The 21012-nt window shown below is 38.9% G+C and overlaps 1 protein-coding gene across 1 annotated transcript in view; it reads right to left on the bottom strand.

Annotated features, from left to right (window-relative positions):
* cacna1ba (calcium channel, voltage-dependent, N type, alpha 1B subunit, a) overlaps positions 1-21012 on the bottom strand; it is a 108618-nt gene that overhangs the window by 86227 nt on the left and 1379 nt on the right. The window contains exons 2-3 of the mRNA XM_084413158.1: positions 19211-19306; positions 18202-18341 (exon numbers count right to left, since the gene is read on the bottom strand). Coding sequence (XP_084269284.1) covers positions 18202-18341; positions 19211-19306 — 236 coding nt within the window. The remainder of the gene's footprint in view (positions 1-18201; positions 18342-19210; positions 19307-21012) is intronic.

The following is a 21012-nucleotide window of genomic DNA, read 5'->3' as shown; positions in this document are numbered from 1 at the left end:
CATCATTCACAAAGTTAATTATGACAAATGCTGCACTTTATGCAAGAAAACCCTAAACTGTCTGACTAGAGCCAGCGGTGCGGAAAAAAGTCGTCTGGTGCTCAAAAACTTGTTGTTGGTGTGTCCCTGGAACAGTGCTAAATGATTATTCTCAGCTCAGGCATGTACACAGAAGTGCTAGCTGTGTATTTTTCATTTTACCAGCTAGCCAAACAGTTCATTAAACATTTTGGCTCTATTATTCTGGGCTGGCACAGGGCACTCTACTCTGTAATTGTAGAGCACGGCTCAGAGCGGAGCAGGTTCGAATATAGCTGCATCTTCTCGGTCCTTTTCTTTTCCTCGTCCAAATCCAGAGACATGAATGAAACATGCATGACAGACAGAGGTAAACAATGATGCATCACTAATGTAAACTTATCCTGGAGCTAACATGCGCTTTCTAGACAGGAAGGAGTGACCGCATTGCATTTTTATACCAAAAGGCATCTGTGTGTCTTCTTTTCCTGTAATTACTACTTTATCACAATGTCTAGCAGCTGCTTTTAGCCTCAGTAGAAGCCATAAGATTCATTCTTATAAAACTGGCCACTCAATGAAATAAGTGTTGTTTTAGAAGCTGTATTGACCTATCAGGGGAGAGAGTGTAGGGCTTTTCCAGCCACTGAGCAAGAAGGAAACACACACTGGAGACCAGTCTCATCACCATAGAGACAAAGGTCTCCACTGCTCTCATTACAACACTATGACAGACAGAGCGAGAGAAAGAAAGGAAAGAAAGAGAAACAGAGATGAGTTGTGGAGCTGGGGACACGCATGCTCAACAGCTCAACAGAGCAACCAGTCTCATTTAACACGTCACTATATGAAGACAGACTTACAAATCATATAAAGCAGAAGGACTTAAAAGAAATTAATCTGACAATGGATATAACTGTACTGCTGGACACTAAATTACAGTATGCAACTGCAACAGTTATTTTCAGTCATCTAATATGACTGGCCAAGCTGCATGCCAAAAATGCACATATTTAGTACTTGCATTTGTTCATTTGGTAAATGCTTTTTCAAAACAACTTATTTTTATTCAATTTATTCAAGATAAACCTATAAGGCTTTTTCAGGGAATCAAAACACGAACACGGCATTGCCAGCACTAGGCTGTACAAGATAGTGCGCCATTCAGAATTACATTCTAATTCAATTCCGGAATTTGAAGTGAGGTAATAGCCTGGTTAAAACCAGACCATTCTCAGTAGTAACTGAGTTATGGTCTGGCAAAGCTTCATTAATAACTCATTTCCAAAGGGGCGTCACCAACGGACGTCGCACAAATGCCTCTGGGCGCAATTGGATAGACCTAAAACCAATCAGAGCGATCGTCATCGTGTAAAGCCATATGCTGCGTCCCAATTCGCCTAAGTTACACTACGCCATAAAAGTATGTACTCTTTTTGTGAAGAAAAGGTATTTACTTTTGAATGTGTAGCAAAAAAGTAGGCAAGCTTTGGGACATACTACTTCGTCATCTTTATCGGACGGATCTGTCGCGTGCACCCTGTCTCTTAAACTGCCCTGTCAATCATCTTGTCACAGTTAAAATCCTCTATTAAATCTAATTTAATTTCGTTCTCTCCGTTTCGGAGAGAAATGTAGTAGCACGTTCATCTGCCAGTGGGTCTTTCATGGAGACTGTCCTCATGTGTTTGCAATTTGAATATAATAATGCATTTAAAAGTTGGTGCGCTTCACCAACGGACGTCGCTCAAATGCCTCTGGGCGCAATTGGATAGACCTAAAACCAATCAGAGCGATCGTCATCGTGTAAAGCCCGCCTCAACGTGGACGGATTAGAAATCGGCTTGAATGGGCTCTTTGCCAGACTACTTGCAGAGCAAATCTAAATTTGTCGGAAGTTTGTCTGGGTTTTCCCAGGCTAGTGAGGTAATGAACAGGAAGCAAAATTGCCATTTGAATTAGAATATAAAGAAGTAGAAAGTAAAGAAAGAAAGTAGAATCATTTTTTAACAAGAAAAACTGAAAAGTTTGGGAAAATAAAAAACAGACGGATGGATGGATGGATGGATGGATGGATAGATGGATGGATGGATGGATGGATGGATCTGGTGTACCACGGAAATTAAATATTAATAACTTATGAGAGCAAATAGGTCACAGGACCCCAGTTGCCTTATCAAAAAGATGAATCAATCAAAGAGCTCAGTGCTCTTGTAGCTTAGTAGGCCATATAAATATTAGATATGGTGACTGCAAAAATAATTGAAAAACTGAACAGTGTCAATGAAGGCTTCCTTATCTTCACCAACAAATTAAAACGTGGAGGGAAAACTCATTTAACCTAGAGGCGGTCAGATTATTCTAAAAAAGTACAAAATGGAAGCCCTTAAAATAAAAATCACTGAAATCTAACAAGCGACTAAAAGGCAATCATTTGTGAGCTTTGCGTAATGTGAGTGCATACAAGCTCTTTAGACAATAACCACAGATCAATGCTTTATGTGGAGATAATGCGAGGAGTGCCAGACACAATGCATCATGTGTCTCTTGTTACGGATAACAGCTTTTCTGTGTGAGCACCACTCAGCTCAACACATCTCTAATCATGACTTCAGGTCATCTTATCATTAAGGAGTGATTGAGCATTTAACACTTTTCACTGGATGATCTATCTAGAAGCCACATCATTTGTCCCCTTTGGAGGTCTTTGATCAGTCATTTTAAAATACAGGTCCCTTCAGCAGTGTACCAAAGCTAACAAGATTATTCTGTGGTGATAACAATAGGAAAAAAGACTTTAAAGGGATAGTTCACCCAAAAATGAAAATTCTGTCATCGTTTACTCTCCCTCAAGTTGTTCCAAACCTGTATGAGTTTCTTTGTTCTGCTGAACACAAAGGAAGATATTTGGAAGAATGTTTGTAACCAAACAGATCTCGGTCCCCATTGACTACCATAGTATATTTTTTTCCTACTATGGAAGTCAATGGGGACCGAGATCTGTTTGATTACAAACATTCTTCCAAATATCTTCCTTTGTGTTCAGCAGAACAAAGAAACTCATACAGGTTTGGAACAACTTGAGGGTGAGTAAATGATGACAGAATTTTCATTTTTGGGTGAACTATCCCTTTAAGCATCAGAATAAAAACAAGAAAATAAAAAGTACAGTATTCAAACATTAAAATACAAATTCAGACCAAAATGGATAGAAAGCGACCTAATTTTGTTTGATATACCAATTCTATATTATACTATCCATATTAAAATATAAATATTAATTAGTAATAATTAAATGAAAGAATTATACTAATATTTTATTTATATAAAGTAAAGGATTATAATAAATATAAATGATCTAAGAAATGATATTATAAAAATACATTTCAGTTTTAAAACCCAATTAAATATTTAGCTGAACTTTAGCTTTGACCCAACGCTGAATATGTGCAATTGACAGACACGTGTTACACAAAGCACCGAAATCTCCCAACTCTTTCTGTCAACGAGAGAAATGGATGGCCATGGAAAGCATGCTAGTAACAAAATAAGGTAATCGATGCAGACTGCACTCGCTGTCAGTTCTTATATTCAGTGACTAATGAGTGTCTCTCTCTCAACACGGCCAGCTAATAGCATTAAAACATCAACGCTTCCTCTCGTCAACTCGACTTCCTGCTAACCGTCTGAGCATGGGAACGTGTGGAGTGAGACATGCGAAAGAAACAGACACTTTTGCGAAATGGATGATAAGAGGGAAAGTAAATGAATCGGGGAAGATGAAAGAAAGAAGGGACTGTGGGGAAAAGGAGAAGTATTCCAGGAGGCAAAAGAGAGGAGAGTGATGTAAGATTGGGAGAGAAGTAAGCAAGAGGACCCCAGAGAAAAGGAGAGATTACGGGACGCTATCAGGGGACAAACATCAGCCCTTGTCACCCACCCAATTAAGTATAGGATTCACACTTAAAGCTATTTTTATTTGTTTGTTTGCTTGGCGATCTGCTTAAAATACCCACTGCAATAACACTGACATCTGGCTACTGGACGTGCATGGCATGCTGAATAATGCATCCGCAGGGACCACGTCATCAGCGTCCACCGTCTTCAACATTTACACAGCTTGATGTGTGTATAGATGTGTTTAGCGAACAGAGGCGCTGTGGTTTGTGATGAAAGGTGACACGCTGTCGCTGCAGAGGTACTCCACCCAGCAGGGTTTCCTCACACACCTGTCCGAATGTCACAGCATTTCATAACAAAACTCTGCCTGACCCCAGTAGCTGTCGCATCATCCCCACGGGTCTCCAGGGAAGAGCGAATAAGCCTCATCTATAGTTCATGATGTCTACAGGAAGTGTACAGTGACTTTCATACACATTTGAGGTTACCAGAGACTATCTGATAACCATCCACATACACCACTGTTCAAAAGTTTGGGGTCAGTAAGTGCTTTTATTCAGCAAGGATCGAACGTAACAATAAATACATTTATAATGTTACAAAAGTTTTCTATTTCACATGAATGCTGTTCTTTAGAACTTTCTGAAAATAGTATCATGGTTTTCATGCAAAAAGATTAAGCAGCACAAATGTTTTCAACATTGATAATAATAAGAAATGTTTCTTGAGAAGAACATATTAAAATTATTTCTGAACGATCATGTGTGACACTGAAGACACTGAAATTCAGCTTTGCTAATACAGGAATAAATTCTATTTGAAAATATATTGGCATAGAAAACATTTAATTTAACTTGTAATAATATTACTGTTTTTACTGTATTTTAGATCAAATAAATGCAGTCTTGGTTAGAATAAGAGACTTTTGAATTGTAATTTATTAATATATACATTTTGCATGAAAAATGCAAAAGATATATAATCTCATGGAAAATAGGGGGGGGGGGGGGGGGGTCCAAAATTTGCATTAAAGGGATAGTTCACCCAAAAATGAAAATGCTGTCCTCATTTACTCACCCTCATGTTGTTCCAAACCAAACGACTGGTAACCAAACGACTGATGGACCCCATTGACTTCCATAGTAGGAAAAAAAAAATACTATGGAAGTCAATGGGGACCAGCAACTGTTTAATTACCAACCTTCTTTAAAATATCTTCTTTTGTGTTCAGCAGAAGAAAGGAAATCATACAGGTTTGGAACAACATGAGGGTGAGTACAATGAGGACAGCATTTTAATTTTTGGGTGAACTATCCCTTTAAATAGAACATACATACCCTAAATTGTTTATTCAACAGAAGATGTACACAAACTACAATGGAAACACATTTCCTGAATAAATTCCTAGATGTGCATCCAAAAATAGTCAAGTGACTGAATAATTTGCTGTCAGACAAGAAACCATGAGACTTCTGTCTCACCATTTTGCACCAATTTCCCCAGATCTGTCCCCAGATTTTGTTCTCCTGAACACATGGGATGGAATCGCAGATTTATTATGAATAGATTTAGCCAAATATTCAGATTTTCCACTTCATTTAAATATGCAGCTCGGAACAGAAACAATTTCAGCTCCAACTTAAATCACTTGGTGCTGGAAACTTGTCACAATGTGTCTGGTTAGGACATGGTGTTACACTGAAATATGATGCCCTGCGTCTCATTTCAGGGAAAAAATTTTTATTGGATACTGAGCAGGTAATAAATCGTAACTTCTAATAAAAGCCATTTTCATGATGGCTATCTGTGCTTGTAGGAGGGTTTCTAATGACCAATAAAAAAGGAAAAAGGCAGTCAACTGCTGATCCTGCTTTCTCTAAAATGACGTTTTCACAGCCAGGCCATCCAACCTAAAGCTAAAGAGAATATGATTCATGTCTCTTTACTGATTTTTATATCAGTGTATTTGTTTGTTTCACTATAAGGAAGAGCTGAGTCACAAAGTTCATACGACTCTAATGGCTCTATCTAAAGCAAACAGCAGTCCTGTTACTACAGTACATCCGTGTGTGTAAACAGACAATGCCTCTATTAGAGACCCATGTGACTCGGGAGAGAATGTGATGAAATAGACCTCATGAAATAGACAAATTATAGCCTGTTCAAAGAGACTGACAGGCTCTGAAATATTGTTTGCGTTTCTTTATGAGACAGAGCCGCTTTCAAATATTTGACTGGGTCATTCGCTGCTCACTGTTTAGAATTAAATGACAGCTGAAATCTCCAACTGCTTCCCCAAATCAACAGATTTCACAGCGATATCAGAATAAATGCAGCAGTAGAATACAGTCTGGAAGTTCATTTTACATGCACACACACATACTGTTACACAAGAGCAAACAGACACAGTGAGGTGAGCCGAGGACAACTGAATACAGAAGAGACTAAAGAAATAATTCTTCCCTGGCTTTATGTCTCAGGTCACAGAGCTATGTAAAGAGGTCAGCCTACCCTGATAAAACATCACTGCTGAAGTATTGCTGTTAAAAAAATCTTATCATAGCTGTCTGTGTGATCTTAAGGGCTTGCCTCAAAGAATAAGTAATGGGTCTTCATCATTAACAATAAATATCCCCCACCTGCAACAACAGCTCAAAGGTTCAGCACAATAACAATCTTAAAGATCCATGAAATCACTTCTTTCCTGGGTTAATGCATTTCCTTTTATAAAAGGGAAGTTATATCTGCTAAAAGTCCATTTTGTCAACTTTTAGAAGGATGCTAACTTATGTCTTCAAAGCTAATAGATAAGGAGGCATGAAACCCCAATTTTGATTTCATGGAGTCTTATTGAAATAATTAAAATGATTAATAAAAATCAGATCTGCATTAAAAATCTGTACAGAAATATGAGGTGGTCAGAGTTGTTAATGCATGTGCTTCAGACACATTGAGCCTTGTATCCCAAATCAATTCCATGTCTCTCAACCTATAATTTCCTGTCGCTTTTCACTGTTCGTCAATAAAAATAGGCAACAGCTCCAAAAAATAAATATGAGACTGAACTTACAATAGAAAAATAAACATGAGCCCTCTAAACCAACATACATCTTAACAAACGCAAATTACTGACATAATAGCCCTTATTTACAGGAGAGTTTCCTAAATCTTACGGGTTCAATCTTTACATTAATAGGAGCATTTATAGGCTTAACTAATGATCTTAAACAGCGTGATATTTTCAGTGCAAACTCCACCCCACACATGTCAATCACAGTGCTGATTGCCTACACAATGCTACAGCAAACACTAACCCCTAACCTTAAACAATGAAATTAGCTGCAGGGTGGGATTTGCGCTGAACTGGTTTGGGACATGATATAACATGATATATTTGTCATTATTGACTTTCAAAAAGCCAAAACAGGCTAAAAGTGATTTATACTTGTTCAAATGTTCTGAAATACCAGACCAGCAAAAACCTTGATAAACAGAAAAACAATAATTTCTTTATGGAAAGTGCCTTAGTGGCAAGTTTTGTTAAAGTAAGCAAAAACCCATGCTTGGCCATTCCTACAAGAGAACAAATTGAATGTGCTCCTGCGAATGCGGAGTTAGCTGTGAAAATAACAAAGGGAAACCTGCCTGAGATGCTAGTAGCAGTGCAAGTGCTATGGAGAGAATGAGAGAGAAAGAGCTCTGCTAATTGGTAGATATTTAATCTAAACCCCTCCCTGCAAACCTAACGCCCTGCTCTTACTCAAAACACACTGACACTTGTCAGACTGAAGCCCCCCACCGCGTCTCAGTGATGTGCCTCAACAGGAGGCAGCGATAGAACGTCTATAAGCCTCTTCAGCTGCTCTCAGCTTAAACCTCAAAGGTTTTTCACAGGCAAACCCCTCCAAACAAAGCATTGTGTTGTGCACGGCTGCTGAATCACACCGGTAAAGATGCATTTATTGATATCTTTTTTCACAAAGGACTGAATGCACATAAACTGAAGCTGCCGTATCTACTGCGGATATTTGATATATAAAAATGAAAATTCTGTCATCATTTATTCACCCTTCTGCAGAGAATTCAAGATGTTTTGTAATTTCTTGTATTGACTATATGCAAGTCAATGGGCTCCAATGATGTGTTTATGTTCCTTAGAAGAAAGTCAAAATGTTAATTTATTAATTTTGATATTAATATTTGATATTGAATATTTACTATATAAAATATTTAATAATTTGCAACTATTTAAATAAGAACATGTTTCTTAGCATAATAGTATGCTGCGGTATCAAAAATTATGGAGCCCCACACATGACACGCAGGAAAAAATTATGTATATCGTGGCCACAAATGAACAATTCATTTCCATGACTTCCTAATATGTCAGCACGTTTTACTAACGTAATTCGTATGCTCTGTTTTGGTTTCGTTTCTATGTGTTCTGTTCCTGTTTTCCTGTACCTGTGTTCCCTTTGCTAGTTTGTCCTCTTGGTTTTTGATTGCGTTCTCACGTGTTCCTTACGTTACGTTAAGTTATGTTAATTATCCCTGTATGTATTTAAGGCCTGAGTTTCCTTCATTCTAATGTCCGGAATCGTCAGTATTAACTATTCCAGTATCATCAATATTAACAGTCTCCTATGTTTTTCAGTTGTGGATTTAATAAAGACTGTTTCCTTACTCCTTTGTCGTACACTTCTCTACAACCCACCGTGACAGAATACCGGACAGAGAATAGATTGTTTTAGCTGCTTTTTTTCTTTTCCCCCTTACAATGGATTTACCTGTGGTTCAGTTGTTCTGCCTCAAGCAGAAGAACCATTCACTGGAGGACCACACAAGGGACTTTTTAGATATGGTGTGCCTAACCCACCATCCGGTCCAGGGCACGCCTCCAAGTGAACGGTCCTTGGGGGAATTTCGCCACACATGTGGAGTGGGTGCAGGTGAATAAGGGATCGGCATTCACCATCTGCTCCGCTGAGGATGACATCACCAGCCCCAGAGGCCATCCAGCCACCGCCCACACACTGCACGGACATGATGCCAGAGCCCACCGTAGACGGAAAGCCTGAGTCAGCCACGATGCATGAGCCAGCGCCAGAGAAGAGGACTGAGCCAACCATCGCCCAGAAGCCCGAGCCCCACAGAGAGTCTGGCAAGGTGCGTGTGCCGGCAACACTGTGCGTCGTCGTGGGACAGCTCGTGGAGTACGAGGGCATGGAAGGAACTATTTGCTAAGGGTGAGCTGCAGCTGGTCTCTACTAATTTTTGTTATGATTTGGAAGAGGATGTTTCCCTGATTATCCCATCCCCGCTGGTCCTGCCCAGCTCCAAGTATTCTGTGTCTCTGCTGATTCCACCCAGCTTCAAGTCGTCTGGGTCTTCACAGTTTCCGCCCATCTCAAAGTCTCCTGTTTCTCCAGAGATCCCTCCCTCTCCCGCCTCCTCTTCCAAAGCCAGCCAGCCCGTCGGCCCCGCCTCCGCTGGTTCACGTCAGCTCCTCCCTGGTATAATACGTCTGGCTCCGCCTTACCTCCGGCTCCACCTCGGTCCTCAGTCACACCAGCTCCACCTCAGTCCTCTGGCACCCTGGTTCCACCTCGGACGCTCATCACTGCGGCTCAGCCTCCAGGACTATCGATGTTGCCCAGCCTCATCAGCTCTCCATCTGCACCCTGGTCTCCTCTTCCATCGGCTCCATCGTCCATCGTTCCATTGTCAGCCAAGTCTCCACCATGGCTCCTCCCTCCCTCAACTCTCCCGTGGGCCATTATCCTGGCTGCTCTCTGGGTCCCTGCCAGGCTACTCCTGCTCAAGGATCGTCCCACCATCATCGCCCTGGTCTCTCCATCTGTGTTCCCTTTGCTAGTTTCTCTCTTTGTTTTTTGATTGAGTCCTAGTTATGGTAGTTTCCTTCGTTCTAATGTCTGTTCTAATCATCAGTATTAACGTCAGTGCTTATGTGGTTGCGTTTATATTATTCCTATAATCTCCTGCGTTTTTACGTTGTGGATTTAATAGAGACTGTTTTGTTCCTTACTCCTTTGTTGTGCGCTTCATTACAACCAGACTGTGACAACTAATTTGTTCTATCGTTTTAGTGAAATCAAAACGAGGTAACTAATAAGTTCAATGTGGCCACGATTTACTAAAACAAGGGAATAAATTAAGTCGTGTGAATGAATTCTTAATTCGTGGCCATGATATAAAAAACAAATGAATGAATTAGTAAATAGTGGTCACAATTTACTAAAAGGAGAGAACCAATTCATAATGCATGGCCACAATATACATATTGTTGTCTGCATGTCATGATGTGCAGGGCCCCGTAAAAAAAAATCAACATTCTTATTGAGAATAAAGGAATTTCACTGGCATTGAAATCTGAAAAATGGTATCATGACAACCCTAATCTCTTGTTTAAACATTGCCAGAGATGAAGGAAATGTAGCAACAGTGGGAGACTTGATTCAATATGCTCAGCTTCAATGAAAAGTTCACAATCATTTGATCCCACACCTCTTGACCTGGTCGATGTGCTAAAAAATGCACAGAACTCACTTTCCTCTATGCCATCAAATAGATCACAACATGATACATACATAGAGCAGAGAGAATCCACACAGAGATCACTCACAAATGAGCTCATCACCTTGTTTTAGACACTGACAAACTCAAAGCATTTCACACTGTCCTCATCAATTAATGATATCCACGTGTATAGGCCAACACCAAGGGAGGATTGCACCCTGAATGTCTAAAATACTGCATCTCCCTCCAAGCAAATGACTTCAGTCACTCACAGGAACACACCAATATTGACAGGTAAAGGCAACCACAGACACCCAATCTACTCTCAGAGAATCAAGAGAGAGCGAATCAGGATATTGCTTTAAGAGGTGCAACTACTGCAAAATCTAAATTTCTTTAACAGGAAGGTGGAATAGACACAGTGAAGACGGTTACTCAATGCCGTAAAAGGGATCAATACATATACAACATCTTTACAACATACGGTTGGGTACACATAGGGAGTTAGAACTAGATTATAGAACGAAAAAAGAAGACAGAGCTCCAGTAATAGGAATATTAACATTTTTCGAGGGAACATGACTCAATTACTCCCCAGACTGCAGTGATCAAATAGGACAAAGCAAAAGCAAAAGCTCTGGAAAGATGGTGTTTAAAACGTCAGTTTGTTTCTTGACGTTGTGTTAGAAGCAGCAGAATATTCCATACCACCTACACAACCCTTAACAGATGGAGGAGTAAAATATAAAGTAAGCACATATATTTCATGAAAAAAAGGAATTAAACTACCAGCTAGTTTCGGACTCTCAAGCATTCATAGTCCATCCTTAAATGCAGCGTTTTCATTCTCTGCATTTCAGTTTGACCTTTAATGTTATCTTATACTGTTACATTTTTCCTAAACGGCAGCCCATTATATTAAAATAATATAACTTGTTCAAAATGGCTTATTAAAGGCCTAGTTGACAACAACAAACTGTGCTCACGTTGTTCCAAATAAATTTGGGTAACCGTGCAGCAATTGTATAACCAAGCCAATAACAGCATAATGAAAAAATTAATGTTGTGTAAACATTTGCATTTGTCACTAATGTTCATCTGGCGACTCAAATTTGAGTTTGAGCATCAAATGTATCCAAATGCAATACATTTCCTCTACATAATATTCAAAGCCCTCCTCAGGATCCTTTTCTATGGGAGCCCAGAGAAACACAAGGCTGCGAACATAATGGTCCTCCAGGGAACCCATGCAGCTCATTAAGAGCGACTGATCTGAGCAGGGAACCCCAGCGGCCATTCGGTTCATCGCAGCATCAACAGCAGCATGATCCCTGGCCATCACCACACCCCTCACCCACTAAAGCTGGTTGGAACGAGGAGAGAGGGAGAGAAGGAGTGCGCCGCTCGAACACACAGCCATAAAGAAGAGTGGTGTAGCAAAGCCATTCCCTTACTGTTTGGTTCAATACAGTATTGATCGAGATGTGAACCCAGAGAGTCAGATATATTCTCTTATTAGCAAGTCCAAAGATCTTACTGGAGGCACATTAGTGCTGTGAGACTGGATAAAGGAGGGAAATACTACTCATTTTATTATCATTATTATTAAAAAAATAATTATTTTTATATTATAAACTGTACTGATAGGACCCTATTATTTCCTGTGAAACAATCCTGAGTGTAATAAAAAAAATGATGTAAGAATAACCTATGAAATTACAATGACTAATTTGCAGTTAACATTAAACTGACACCAAGTCCTATCCAGAAGATATATGCTCCATGATAATGTGCAATATCTTTACATGAAACTGTCAAGTTTCTGAATTGTAGTGTGTTACATTTATGGTGTCTTCGTTATTGTTGTTGTGTTGTTATGTGTGGATGCACCGTAAGGTTTGCTAATTCATTTCACTGTATAACATATGCAATGACAATAAAAGGAATTGAATTGAATTAAATCCACAAAAACTCAACATTTTGTCAATCGTTTCTATTTCTCTAGTGTCGCACAGGACAGCCCCGCCCACACTCCAAGCTCATTGAGCTTAAAAAGCAAATATTGACAAAGAGTGATTGATTGTGGAGGCTAAAAAACATTGAATACTATACGACAAATCCCTCAAGTGCAATCAGGAAAACCATACAAAGGATGCCATCTGAAGAAGCATCTCATAATATACATATACAATCTCATACATATGTGATTTATAGCATACTCTGATAATCGAACAGCAGCCTGGGATTGAAACGTGGATCAATAAGTCTTTACTGAGACTGATCATACTCCTCAACCACTAAACTGCAGACCCTTTTAGGGTATGCTCTGATTGTGATTATTACCATATTATACCATCTTGCCCCAGTTTAATGAAGCAAATCCATTTCTTGCCAGACATATTATGATCTGGGTGATGGACCCTCCTGTACTAAAGGTGACAGAGACTGCTTAATCAACTGACTTCCACCAATAAAATACTAAGGAAATAGGTTAACAGAGTGATTATTATATATAATTTTTATATATTAGTAAAAACAACACTAAGTATAATATAAATATATATTTGTGGATACTAGTATAAGTTTTAGATGTATAATAAATGTATAGATGTACAGACCCTTTCCAAAAAATTAGAATATCATGGAAAAGTTTATTTATTTCCATAATTCCATTCAAAACGTTAAACTTCCATAGATTATAGATTCAGGGCCCACAACTTAAACGATTTCAAGTATTTAGTTGTTTATTTGTACATAATTTGGGCTTCCAGCTCATAAAACCCACGAAAACAGGATTTAAAAAAATTTGATTACATGAAATCACACAGTAATTACACAGTGATACCATGGTCATTGAACCAGGTTTTGGTTATTTTGGCAGTGTGGGCAGGTGTAAATCCTGCTGGAAAATGAAGGAAGCATGAAGTGCTCTGAAAATGTCCTCTTTTCTGATGAGAGCAAATTTTGCATCTCATTTGGAAACCAAGGTCCCAGAGTCCTGGTCCTGGTCAAGACAATCTCCTGAACTCCAAACTGAATGTCAGAATGGGAAAGAAAGGTGATTTAAGCTATTTTGAGCGTGGCATGGTTGTTGGTGCCAGACGGGCCGGTCTGAGTATTTCACAATCTGCTCAGTTACTGGGATTTTCACGCACAACCATTTCTAGGGTTTACAAAGAATGGTGTGAAAAGGGAAAAACATCCAGTATGCGGCAGTCCTGTGGGCGAAAATGCCTTGTTGATGCTAGAGGTCAGAGGAGAATGGGCCGACTGATTCAAGCTGATAGAAGAGCAACTTTGACTGAAATAACCACTCGTTACAACCGAGGTATGCAGCAAAGCATTTGTGAAGCCACAACACGCACAACCTTGAGGCGGATGGGCTACAACAGCAGAAGACCCCACCGGGTACCACTCATCTCCACTACAAATAGGAAAAAGAGGCTACAATTTGCACGAGCTCACCAAAATTGGAAAGTTGAAGACTGGAAAAATGTTGCCTGGTCTGATGAGTCTCGATTTCTGTTGAGACATTCAGATGGTAGAGTCAGAATTTGGCGTAAACAGAATGAGAACATGGATCCATCATGCCTTGTTACCACTGTGCTGGCTGGTGGTGGTGGTGTAATGGTGTGGGGGATGTTTTCTTGGCACACTTTAGGCCCCTTAGTGCCAATTGGGCATCGTTTAAATGCCACGGCCTACCTGAGCATTGTTTCTGACCATGTCCATCCCTTTATGACCACCATGTACCCATCCTCTGATGGCTACTTCCAGCAGGATAATGCACCATGTCACAAAGCTCGAATCATTTCAAATTGGTTTCTTGAACATGACAATGAGTTCACTGTACTAAAATGGCCCCCACAGTCACCAGATCTCAACCCAATAGAGCATCTTTGGGATGTGGTGGAACGGGAGCTTCGTGCCCTGGATGTGCATCCCACAAATCTCCATCAACTGCAAGATGCTATCCTATCAATATGGGCCAACATTTCTAAAGAATGCTTTCAGCATTCTTTGCCATCAATGCCACGTAGAATGCCATGAATCAATGCCACGTAGAATTAAGGCAGTTCTGAAGGCGAAAGGGGGTCAAACACAGTATTAGTATGGTGTTCCTAATAATCCTTTAGGTGAGTGTATACATATATATAAAGCAAGTTATTTATTTATATATTTATTTATATATATATTTTATACACATAGAAATATATATTCACCTTTTGCAAATATCAAATTCACACATATACAGTAAATATTAAGTGATATTAATGTCTAGTTTAAGAGACACGCTGTTATAATGTGACTTCTTTATGTCTGTTATAAATAAACTCCACTGGCTGCCTCAGATGTCCAGAGGCAAATAGACAACTCTATATCCTGAGGCTTTCTGCACAGCCTCTTCCGCTGCAGGAACAGAACTGCTTCCACTAAATCTGTTTATTGCAGAGAGGTGATGGGCTGACGTAAGCCTCTGTGGATGGACAAAACAAATCTCCCTGCCATTAGGCAGAGAAAGGCAGGACACTCCCTAGTGGTGCCAGTAACTATACAGGGACCAGCATCAGTGTAACACCATGCCCGTCACGGCACAATGCCCCAGGATGAGCGCACATCCCTGTGGCCCGTCAACCAGTGCAGTGGAGCCACTCATGTTGTCCATTTTAAACGACATCACCTCTTCCTTCAATATAAAATGATATCTGCTGGTGGTCCTCCATTGAGATACTATTATAGTTTTTATTCATATTTTCCATTTTCATTTTCATTTTAAAGGTTTAGTCATTTTTCTGTGTGTTTTTGTCATTTTATTCGTTTTTTTTCGTTTATTCATTTTTATTTCAGTTTTAGTTACTTTAGCAGATTAAGTTAAAGAGGCCATATTATGTTCTTTAACAAAGTCTTGAGTTTGGGGTCTACTAGAATAAGTTTTCATGCTTGAATGTTCAAAAAATGTATTTCTCATATATTATACATTTTTGCACAGAACAATGTGCTCTGATTGGTCGGCTGGACCAGTGTGTTGTGATTGGTCAACCGTTACCATCATCTTTCGGAAATGTCACACCCCTTTTACCATAAATGTGAGTTTCAACACACTGCTCAAGCAACTCAACCAGGCTTTTTTTTTCTTTCTTTTTTACATGCCTTGGGTGGTAATTATTTAAATGAGGAATACTGTGAAGGTACGTTCCCGGAAGAAAACTCAAGACTACAATCGAGGCGTTTCAAGGAGTTCAGGAACAGAGCTTACTGATATAGAGAATAACTCCGTTTAAAGTGGAATTTGTGCTTTGTAACTTTGCAGGCATTTTTCATGTTTAAACAGTAACATCACACACTTGAAAATGTAAAAAAAAAAAAAAAAGAAGAAAAAAGAAAAACATAATAGGTCCTCTTTAAACTAAAAGAAAATGAGAATTGTTGCCTTGGCATTTAGCTGAAATAAAATGTTTTTTATATTTTTATTTTATTTCAGTTAACATGTATTTAATTTCAGGTAATGGAACTGTTTTTATGGTTTTAGTTCTAGTTTACTATAATAGGCTTTAAGTGGACAAACAAGAAAACAGGTCTCACTGCATCCGCTTGTCGGAGAAAGTGTTAATGGCAGTACAAACTGACGCCGACTACACTTTTAAGGTAATCAGCTAACCTAGCTAGCGAGAAGAAGAAAAAAAAACTGTTAGATATCAATTTGCTTATGCAATGGACTTCGTTTATGCTCATCTTTGCTCACTCCTTCGAAGGCATATTGAGTAAAACGGCTCTAAAGAAGCACATACAAAAGACCTGAACCGGAAGCTATTCGACCTGTTTTACAGAATACAGAAGTTTATGCGCATAACCCCCATAGACCTGCTACTTAACCAATAATTTAACTAATACCTAGTGAAAATAGCACTGCACTATCCCTGTATTAGAAAATACCTTGTGATATGACTTTTCTTCAAATATTTGAAATGCAAATGCACTGCAACTAAATAACTGTAATGCAATAATCACCATGTAAGTTCAATTGTACCAGGAACAAATAAAGCTGGATCCTAGTACTGAAATCCCTATGTTGCTTCTCACAAAACCATCTAACAATGCAAATCCATTTCAGAAACACTTCAAAAACAACCAAAACGAATACAGCAATATCTCTAGGCAAATACGATGCAGACAGCAGCAATCATCTACACCAGAGTATAACTGCTATAATAAATAAGGATCAGAATGTCCCCGCTGTATTCCTTGCTGGATATGAAGTAGCTCCCTCTACACCCCATTACACCTCTAAAGTACCAGCCCGGTTGTAATATTGGAGCGCAAGCCAGACCCCGTGCATACAGGTCTGACTGGTCTGACTGCAGGCTAGATTCCCAAACATAATTTATCTATGTACAGGACCTCCGCTACACTGCCTGTGATAGGGCCAAGCAGACCAATTTGCTTCTCCACTCAGTTCCACTGAGGTTTTTGTCAACGACAGCATTAAAACCAGAGCCGATCCCGACCTCCCTGGGGCCCTAAGCAAAATTCTGTTAAGGAGCCCTCATTCCTGACCCATGAGCCATGTAAACCATTTGCCATTGCCACACAGTCACACCTGACACCCCAGTGCTCCCACTCCTTTAACTAGTCTAGTACTAATGAAAATGTAATGTATATCAAAAATAGACATTGTTACTAGAAAATGTCATTCTTAATATCAATAATTCACATTGTAAATAGTACAAAGTTAATTATTGATATAAAAAATGCATCCTGTGGATGAATAAAAGCTAAAATGGCTTGCCATAGCATGTCACTGTGTTTTAAAAAAAGCAATACTCGATACTTGATGGTTATTATTTACTGAGGGATGTGCATCCATATTGACCAGTATATCCAGCCAATCAATATTTTAAATGCAATATAGCCTATAAATCAATAGTCAATGTCAATACATTGCTTTCCATCTTGCTTTATTGCAGAGTTGTAACTAAACTGACTTGGAGACTAGATAATCATTGTCTTGTTTTAAAAGCATGTGCACCTATAATGAGGAGTGCCATCACGCCCTTATTGTACTGGTCCCCACAGATGTTTCTGCTGGAAAGTGTGAGTTTCATTTCGTGCACGCGCATATGAACACGTTAACGCGCGACGTGGTTATCTTTCCGAGCTGCAGTTTATAAACAAACACCGTTGCCCTTTGTCGTTTATCAAACGTAAAAAAAATAGTTGTATTTCACTCTCACTTTTTTTTTGTCAGGCACAAAGACACAGAACAGCCCTGGAAGTGGCCGGCATTAGCAAGCAAGAAACAGAAAGAGCTAAAGATGCATGGCCAAGCTGGGTCAGACAGACAGACAAACTGTTCTTTGCTGACATCAAACATGGAGAGGAGAGAACACAAGTCGACCTGATTGCTGTTCCCGCAATTCACTCTCATGGTGTATTTCTCTCTCTCTCTCTCTCTTTTCGTGACCAGAAAGATAGTTCCGCTTAATTTTCTCATCGATGTTGTAAACTTTCATTGACGCGCGTGACACGAGGGGGAGGCGGGGCCTTGAGTAATTTGCGTAGTGTGCGTTAGGACTGATCGGCTCTGATTAAAATGACAAAACAATTGCCTATTTTCTTTTTCATGTCACAGACCATGGCCATATGCTTTATAAATACTGCTTTCCTTTGGTTTAAGGTTTGTCATTTATATAAAAACCATTCAGTAACCATTCAGTGAGTCGCAATTTGAAGAATATTTGCACTTACCCCGTCAACACAACAACAAAATCCATAACATTCCACCCATTGCGGAGGTAGGAGCCTTTATGAAAAGCAAAGCCTAGAGCGATAATCTTGATCCCGGCCTCGAAGCAAAATATTCCGATGAAGTAGGGTTCAGTGTCATCCTGTCATGATTGAGGAGAGACACAAGCAGTTATTCATACAAATTAAGATACAAGATGCAAGTTTACAATGAAACGAAGTATAAAGAGGAACATAAATCTCTCAGTGGCAAGCGCACTGAATATTTTACAACTTTCATTAAACTGTTGTTCTTCCACAGAACACTGAAGCAGTGTTACTGAATACAGTAAAATAAAGCAAATTAAAGTTGGAGAATGGGGAGCCGTTTACTATTTCTCAGTATATTCTATATTCTCAGTATAACTATTCAAAGCAAACCTCTAATAACAGAGCATCTAAAAATTGCAGTTCATAAGTGAAGCACATATTCAATACCCTGACTATATGGAAGTAAATGACAAATGTTGAGACAAAACCGAGTCAAATGGTGAGAAATAAACTTTTAAATTATTATAGCATGTACACATGTTTAAAAAATCTCAGAAGAAATATACATGAAAAGAATGTTCAAGAAGAGTTTTAGCGGACAAGACAGATAATTTTTAAGTTTACTGTCCTCTTTTATTATAGACACTGATCAAATCAAATCAAATCTCAAGCACCAACAAAGATCTGTGGTTCAATATAGGAGGACGGTTAAAGGATTCACCGTTGAATGACTGACAGCAACTCACAAATGATCGATGTGTCTCCTAAATGAATCACGTAAGGGCTACGCAAAATGTTGACCTACAGTAACAACTGCTACTTACAAAACCTTTGGTGAAACAATAAAAAGTTTCTAAAGTAAAAGCTTTCTGCATCTGAACAGAAAAAATCTGATTTTATATGGTAATGCTGCAAAAGAGACTAATACATAAACAACTATTATAAAATTGCAGTGTGATTAATGAGGGAATGTCCAACTCACCAGCCGCTTTGACATGGGTGTCTTGTCTAAAGCTGGTAAATGCTGCTCTAAGCCCAGTACAATGCAGTTTGCTATGATGGTGGCGAGAATCAAGTACTCAAATGGAGTGATGGTGTTAAGGAAAGAGTCCATGGGATACAAATAGTTTGAATTAATTCACAGCAATAACATGATCATCGAGCAATTTTGGAAGCTACGGCAAAAATCAATAAAGAGCAGCATAAAGAACAAATAACGTAAATCTAGAGCTAATATTCACTTCATAGTGTATCTATGTGAGCCACTGAGACTTCTCATGAATAATATTTAAAATGCACCATACTTTAACTCCAATATCATTTATTTATTAACAAGAATCACTGATAAAAATGACCTCACTTCATCTCAGGTACCGTATGGCTCAGTCAAGAGCTGTGTGAACTGCATCATTCCTCACAAAGCTGCTGGTTAGTGGGGGAGGAGGATAATTATTTCCCGTGGCACGTCAGACTCGCAGACTCATTGTAGTCTTAGCATAAAGACATGATCAATAAATGGGGGAATTTCATGAATTATACTCCCTTAGTGCTGATACATGAGAACTGGGACAAAACAGGCAACAAAATTGAAAAAAAGGTTCATGGTTCAAAAAAAGTACTTTGGATTAATTTTGTTTAGAGGTATTCATATACATTTGGGTACAATTTCCATTTCTCACAAAATGTGTTTTAGCCAACTGATTTTCAGCTCAATCTGATTGAATTTTAATTGGAATAATTTCACTGGTGAGGTTGGCAGGTGAAGTTGTGAGATATGTTTTGATCAAGTATCTCAATAGTCAATGATTAACAGTGGTTTGTTTAATAAAAAAAATAAAACCTCATTACTTAACTGTCTATGACTACAAACATACACTCTAAAAAATGCTGGGTTGTTTTAACCCAATGTTGAGTCAAATATGGACTAACCCAACGTTGGGTTAAAAATGCAATTTAAAAATGGACAAACCCAGCCATTGGGTTACATTTTTAATGTAACCAATGCAATTTGTCAATTTTTTAATTGCATTTTTGTCCATTTTTGATTTTGTCCAAAATGCAATTTGTCCATTTTTAAACTGCATTTTTTAACCCAACGTTGGGTTAGTCCATATTTGACCCAACATTGGGTTAAAACAACCCAGCATTTTTTAGAGTGTATTTAACTTTGGATTAATTTTAATTTCAGTCTATGTTGGACTTCTAATAATAAACAATACAGCAAAGTTGGACAGCAAATGTGAAGCCTGCTGCAAATTGAAACATTTTCCCAGATATTGGTAAATAAGCATTTAAAATGCGTCACATCCCGCCTTGTTTGTTCATTATGTTTTAAGTTAACAAAATCGAAATGTTAATTCTAATCTTTATTCTAGGGTGGTAAAATATTCAGGCTCCATCACTTAGGCTTTTCCCTGGACGAGTTTTAAACACGTATGCGTTTCAGCACCTTGGAGAGCGACTAAAACAGCCCCTAAACTCCTCCACGTCAAAGGGAAATGCTCAATTTCGCGAAATCATTCAGATTCTGAACCATCAAAATGTGAGGACCGTCGGCTGGGCCTCGGAATGATATTAGCGCCCATAACGTTTAAGCACTAAACTGATCCGCTTAAATTGGCTAGACTATCAACTTTATTGCTTTTGGACTGTTTCCTGCGACATAAGCTGCGAATGCTCTTATTATAACGCACAGACTAGCAGCAGGTATATCTCAGTTACTTTATGACTGGCTGGTATTCCCAGAGGCAATTCTCCTGAGACTGCACAGCAATTTAGGCAGCC

The sequence above is a fragment of the Rutilus rutilus genome (assembly GCF_951802725.1).
Source record: "Rutilus rutilus genome assembly, chromosome: 7".
NCBI lineage: Eukaryota > Metazoa > Chordata > Actinopteri > Cypriniformes > Leuciscidae > Rutilus > Rutilus rutilus.
This window is presented reverse-complemented; position numbering and strand designations above follow the sequence as displayed.